At 39.7% G+C, this 7302-nt stretch overlaps 1 protein-coding gene across 1 annotated transcript; it reads left to right on the forward strand.

The window, feature by feature from the left end:
* The first annotated feature begins 5235 nt into the window (after positions 1 to 5235).
* On the forward strand, positions 5236 to 6196 carry LOC114627591 (thioredoxin domain-containing protein 9). The gene has a single exon (XM_028775479.1). The coding sequence runs from the start codon at positions 5329 to 5331 to the stop codon at positions 6007 to 6009; it is 681 nt and encodes a 226-aa protein (XP_028631312.1). The 5' UTR covers positions 5236 to 5328; the 3' UTR covers positions 6010 to 6196.
* Positions 6197 to 7302: the final 1106 nt, after the last annotated feature.

A 7302-nucleotide genomic window follows, 5' to 3' on the forward strand; every position in this document is an offset into this window, starting at 1 on the left:
ACCTATTTCTGATTCTCTAAGTAGAAATAGTGCCTCATAGAAGCCCACCTGAATGTCAAATGACTTGGGCATGCATTGAGTCCCTTCAGATCACATATGCCTTTTATTGCTGTGCACCAATGAAGAAAACATTTTTAATATCCTGTGAAAAAATATCCTCTATCTTAATTACTAACACTTAACTTCTATATAATAGTCCTTGCATTATTGAATCCAGACCATGTTGGTTTATGAAAATAATGACTTCCTTTCAAACTCTTCTCTTGGGTATCCCAATACAGTAGAATTATAAAGTCCCCAAATGTAGTAAAACAAATACTTTCTCAGTAAGATCAATGAAGGCCCTGAGTAGACAAAAGTTTAGAATAAGAACACTTGGAGAAGTTGGGGAGGGAGTGAATATAAGCAAAATGTAATATTTTAAATTATTATAAAAATATGTACATATACATATGTATATGGACATATAGCTATGAGTCCATGGGAAAAACAATAAGAATAAGAATGTTGTCTTTCATCCTTCCTTCTTTTGTGTAAAATCTAAGACTAATTACAAATAGAGAACTCTAGCAGTCTGTACTCAAAGAAGAAAGACTGGAGGCCAGGAGGGAAATGACTCAGTCAGTCAAGTAGCTGTAGCTCAAAAACAAGGACCTCAGCCTAGATCCCCAGGACCCACGTAACTAATTGGAGATGACAGTATGTTCCTGTAAGGGCAATGCTGGAGCTCAGATCATAAGGACATGGGCAGATCCACAAAGCTCACTGGCCAGACAGCCTAGATAAATCATTGATTTATCAAGCTTCAGGTTCAGTGAAAGACTTTGCCTCCAAAACAAAAATGATTAAAAAAAACCCAGATGATGCCAAATATTGACCTATACAGACATATATACACATTTACACATACACCAATAATAAGTACATACATACAAGTACATGCACACATGACATCTCATCTACACACACACACACACACATACACACAAAATGTACCATATATACAAAACAAGAATAAGAGAATAATAAAAATTGAATATAAGAACAGAGACTCCTGGTGATGTTACGAGAAACTCTGGTCCATCAAGGAAAAAAAAATGGACCAAAATAGAAATCAAAGTGCCATCACTATGTGTACTGATTCCCCCTAACAGATACACGCTCTTGCTGGGAAACAACAGAACCTCTCCTCAAGAACAACGCTGAAGACTGAACGCGAACGCCATTCTGACTTGGTCAAGTTGGATCTCCCTTCCCAAAAGTCCTTGGTAATTCATGTCCATCTATACTGCAGGCTAAAGCCAGAGCTTCCTTTCCTCTCTGTGTTTTCCTCAATTATGGTAGTGAATATTGGAGATAATCAACTTATAAAGAGAGGTTGTTTATACTCATGTTTTTGTATATCCCTTCTATTCTCATTTTGGGGCCCATGGCAAGTCAGCAAACTAGGACAAGTAGTGTCCAAGGGGTCAAACCTGCTGACACCCTGATCTCAGAACCAAAGAGAGAGAGAGAAGAGGAAACAGCCTTTTCGTTCCCTTCAAGTGCTCACCCAAAAAACTAACCCTAAGGTGATATAAAAAAAGACACTGTTATAGAAATATGCTATAAACAGGAACAGAGGTATGAATGAAATCAGTGTTATACACTGGGGTGCATAGAAAAGTTACAGTGGAGACTTCTAAGTGAAGTCATCACAGAATTTTGGAGTTTGGTTACATTAGTTCAATATTTTTAAGTGCTACTCATGTACCGTCTATGAAAGCAATCCACTTGCAGGAAGACAAATTTCAGGTTTAACAGAGTTAAGGGAAACAGAGCCTCAGCTGCATTCTTCAGAAAATGTCATTCTGCTTTGACCACCATCGCATGCTCCTGGACAGGGTCCAGTCTTTTTCATTTCACCATAAATCTGTGCTAGAATTTCCAAACCCCTGCGGTTGCTCACTTCAGAGAAGCCCAAATTGCATGTAGTGAAATTCAGTTTAGAAAGTGATACAGAAGAGTTATTCTGAGCCTCTGAGTCTCCGCGGACCTTGAACAAGCTGTTTCTAAAAGGGCACAGGAAGGTTAGCAAATTAAACAGATAATGTTTAAATCACTTTCTCCTTTCTGCACCAGGTGTTCTAAAATAGGTTAAACAATAATTTAAAAGAAGCACCAGGTTTGGGAGGCTGTGCTATATGGCCACTGCCCTCAAACTTTATCTCTGATGTATGCTAAAGAATTATAGAAGCTAACCTTAAGCTTTAATCTTACCAGAAGCTAAGTGTGTATGGGTGTGTTTTATCACATACTGAAGTCAGTAATCACTGCATATGAAAGGGTATGTTTTCTATACCACTGACTACTCCAAAGGTTTGATTCCTCACTAACCCACGCCATTTTCTGATTGAATTTGGTTTCCATTATTGTGGTGAACACCATGACCAGAAGCAAATTGGGGACCAAATGGTTTATTTCACTTCACAGGTAGGAGTCCGTAACTGAGGAACTGAAGCAGAGCCCTTGGAAGAATGCTGCTCACTGGCTTGTTCCCATCCTCGCATTCTACCTCTCTTACGCAGCTCAGGCCCACCTGTCTAGGGATGGTATCGCCCACAGTAGGCTGGGCCTTTCTACCTCAATTAGCAATCAAGAAAATGACACCATGGGCCAACCTGATGCAGTCCAATCGTCAGTAGAGATTCATTTTAAGTATAAAAATGATGTCAGACATCATTTACCTTAAAGGCTATAGTGCCTAAAGAACCATACTACGGGAGCAAATAGATATATCACTGTTATTCAACCAAAGAAATGCAGATTACATTACCATTTCACTTAATTAAGCAATCTTCCAGAAAAGCATCTTTCTTATGCTAAGGAACAAACATCATTCTCAGTAGCCTATGTGAAGAGAGTCAACTTTGGTTTCTTCTGATCTTTTAAGGATGTTCACCCTATTACCATATGATATATGTGTGTTTGTGATATTTTTTGTTCAAAAGGAAACTGTATTTTTTCCATTTGTGAAGCATTCAGTTTGTAATTCATTTAGCCCTTCAAAATGAAGTAGGAGTCATTCGACCTGACAGTCTGATCACCATGCCCTCACAGAGGAGAGTCAGGACACTGAGTCTCAGCCTTTCTGCTTGTTCTGTAACAAGTCACAGAACCCCACACAATCTTTTCTTGTCATCACTGTTCTTTCATAGTGTCATGTAGCTAGATATGCCTGCCCACTGAGATCTTGTAGATACTATTCTGTATCCAGACCAGATTAGCCCTAATCCATCTCAGCAGGCTCAGCCATTCTCCCAAACACAAAAGGGAAGGGAGCCTATTTCTGAACGTTTTATTGTCATGCATCTAAACAAATAATATCCTCAGAGGTATTAACCCTTCTTAGTTTTGTTTCATTCTGTCTGTTGAAAGCATCTTTGAATTGCATGTAGAATTGTCACTTGTAAGATGACACTGGATTGGATTTGGTTAGCAGGCTCAGCAGGGACTTACTCTGCACATGGAAAAATTTGCTCCTCAAGGTCCATTCTTTCAGAAAGTGCCCAAGCTGGAAGCCCTCCTAGAGAAGAGTTTTCAGTAAGAGAAGGTGGGTTTCTCCATGTTGGAAGCTGCTTCAACTGCAATGGGAAGTATGCCAGTGTCTTCAGAACTCTGCCCCATGTCACTTGCTGGAACCACCGGATATCAAGGGAAGAGAGGTCAGAACTGGTTTCACTGACAGGCTAGTCATGAAACTTCTCTGAGAGACCAGCACAAAGACACTGACTTTGGAGGAAAATTTGAAGTAATTCATTTTCAAGAGACCACAAGCCCCTATGTATGATATAGCGTCAGCTTACCTCCAAACCTGCCATATCTGCAAACCCTGTAAAGAGGATTTAAGTGCCCCTTCTCAGGTGTATATCAGTCATGTGAAATAAATCAGAAATAGAATATGACATAGCATATAAATAAAGGGAGATAAAATGGGTCCCCAAACCTCTCAATTGTATGCAGCCTGCTTTTAAGGGAGAGGAGAAAAATCCAACCTTATTTCTATTAAACCATTAAAGCACGTATGACTTTACAATTTTCCCTATCATTCACCTTATGTTAGCTAATTTAGAACTTAGACATTTATCTGTACAGTCCACTCATTAAAATCTGTTTGAACTTTATGAAATTGAAGTCTAAAAGAAGTATTTTTCCTTCTGTCACTATGGTCAAACATATCTGTAGGATCCCTGTACTTTCCATTAATAAACACCATGTATGCTCCATTAAGGTTCACGTATTAAAATATATGCTCCACTTCATGCCTTTTATGTCACATCTAGTTTAGTAGTGATGTCTCCTATCAGATTTGACAAGACCCCAAGTCTCAGATTAGAGTGAAGAAGAGTCTGCATGTGTCCTCCTTTCTTTCTCTCTTCTACCTCTAGTTGAGAGTAACCCAGGACAGAAGAGATGTTCTGAGCTCATGATTTTTAAATAGTACATCCACATAGCTTAGCTAGCCTCAAATTCTGGATCCTTCTGCCATGGAGGATTTCCCAAACCCAGTTTCAGGATAACAAACACGCCCTGCCACACTTAGCTTCAAAGGTGTTCTTATTGACAAGTACAATCATGTCTCTGCATCAATGAGCTTTGCTCTCTCTGCAACAGAATGTCTTATTATTCCTGTGACCTTATGTGAGATTGATCTAAGAGGCCACACTGTGATCTGGTTGACAAGCATGAAATATTCTTCAGTTTACTCCTCTTCGTCTAATGCCCCACAGCCCCTTAATTGATAGAATTCCTTCTTTAGATATCAGAGCTGATTTAGTCTGCTCTTATGTATAACTTAAGGTGCTCTCACCCTTGCACATGGCATTTTGTGACCTATAAGCTGTAGTCACCCAGAAAGAGAAAAGCAAACTGCAACTATGGCATAGCTGTACACAAGCAATTCCTCCAGTCGTTCCCAGTGAAAAACAGGAAAGAGACCTATTCCTTCAATAGTTGCATGTGATTTGTTGAAATTTCTTCTGCCTCTCTGTATATATTTACATTATACATAATATATATACATTCCCATTCTTTTGTAATAATGGACCCAAAAATCAAAGAAGCTTCAAGCCCCTTCAAATCTAGATTTTTACCTCAGAGAAATCTCAGATCAGAGACAATCTCATGAGACGGGACTATGTCTAAGTTACATTTAAAACGTTACATTTTAAAAGTCATAAATATAGGAGCGAGCTTGAAACCTCCGAGAACCTGGTCGGTATTCTTAATCTGCGCCTCCCTCTTTCCGTAGGCTTCACCAATTATCCAGCACCAAGACCACTTAGAACAATGGAAGGTAACGGATCCATCGACATGTTCTCAGAAGTCCTAGAGAACCAGTTCCTCCAGGCTACCAAGCTGGTGGAAAATCACTTGGACGCTGAAATTCAGAAACTGGATCAGATCGGTGAAGATGAACTGGAGATGCTCAAACAACAGAGACTGGCGGCGCTCAGGAAGGCGCAACAGCAAAAACAAGAATGGCTTTCCAAAGGGCATGGGGAGTACAGAGAAATCAGCAGCGAGAGAGACTTCTTTCAAGAAGTCAAGGAGAGTGAGAAAGTGGTTTGCCATTTCTACAGAGACACCACATTCAGGTGTAAAATACTAGACAGACATTTGGCAATTCTGGCCAAAAAACATCTCGAAACCAAGTTTTTGAAGCTGAATGTGGAAAAAGCACCATTCCTCTGTGAGAGACTGCGGATCAAAGTCATCCCCACACTAGCTCTCTTGAGAGACGGCAAGACTCAAGATTATGTTGTTGGATTCACCGACCTAGGAAATACAGATGACTTCACTACAGAAACTTTAGAATGGAGACTTGGTTGTTCCGCTGTTATCAATTACAGTGGAAATTTAATGGAGCCACCATTTCAGAGCCAAAAGAAATTTGGGACAAACTTCACAAAGCTGGAAAAGAAAACTATCCGAGGAAAGAAATATGATTCCGATTCTGATGATGATTAGACCATGCTGTACTTTAAAGCTTTCTGTTTGTCTGTCTGTCTGTCTACTTCAGAGTTAAGTGTATTTTCTAAATTCCACTGATTTCGGCCCATTGACCATCTGATACTCTTATCCCAGCTTGTACACTGTTTGACCATTTTGTCTGCGGTCATCATGTATAACTTGAAAGAAACATATTTTAAATTACCTGGGGAAAAAAAAAGTCATAAATATAACTTTTATATAATTTTAATAATCATATCCCAAATATCTTTTTTTTTCATTGTCAATGAAGAAGCCAGCATGAAGGTAAGGCTAGATCTAAGAGAATTCAAGATAGGATGAATTGACACTGAAAAAAATGCTAATACAAGATCCACTAGGTTAGAGACAAGACTGATTAGTAATTTTTATAAAAAGGAAGAGAAATACGGTGGGAAATGACTCTCACAGCTGTACAGCCCCAAAGAAGCCTCAACTTCAAGAACATTCCTTGATGAAAATGCCTACATTTGAACAAAGGAAGTAGGGAAGGCAACAAAGAACACACTGAAGAGGATAGAGAGGTCAATTTTAAATGACCTGTACCATTTATCCACCCACTCTCAGACAACATAGCAAAGAAGTAATGTCTACCTAGGGAAGAAGAGGGAAGCAAGAACAGACCTTTTGCAGGGAGCCTGATTTTAAAACTATCTCAGTCAAATAGCATAGGCTAGACTCACACGATGCCAGAATCTAGGTCACTACCCACTGAGACTGGGTACCTGTACTGGTACCCAGTGGTATCTCACAACTACAGAAAGGCAAGCACATGTCCTGGCCCTGTGTGTGACTATGTGGGCCTTTATATCACAGCTAAAGGAAGACTTCAGTGGCCATATGGATTACAGTACATCATGAGACCAGACTTGGTGGCTAAGGGACTCTAGACTAACACAATCTCTGCCACCCACATCCTGTGCTTCAATACCCATTAATATTGCACCAACCACACTCGTCATGGCCTTGGGGACAGCAGAACACCTGACTGGATTTTCTAAACAGGCATTCTGCTAAAGCAGTGGTTCTCAAGCTGTCGACCCTAATTCCCACAGGGATCACATGTCAGATATTTGCATAATGATTCATCACAGTAGAAAAATTACACTTGTGAAATAGCAATGGAATAACTTTAAGGTTGGGGGTCACCACAACATGAAAAAGTGCGTTAGAGGGTCACAGTGTTGGGAAGGCTGAGAACCACTGTGCTAAAAACAAACAAACAAAGAACAAGCTAAGATAAAGATAAAACCAAGGCTGGAATAAAGCCTA

This window comes from Grammomys surdaster, unplaced genomic scaffold (assembly GCF_004785775.1).
Source record: "Grammomys surdaster isolate TR1022 unplaced genomic scaffold, NIH_TR_1.0 255, whole genome shotgun sequence".
Lineage (NCBI taxonomy): Eukaryota > Metazoa > Chordata > Mammalia > Rodentia > Muridae > Grammomys > Grammomys surdaster.

Coding starts and splice junctions, on each gene's coding strand:
- LOC114627591 (XM_028775479.1), top strand. CDS start 5,329: ATGGAAGGTAACGGATCCATCGACATGTTCTCAGAAGTCCTAGAGAAC.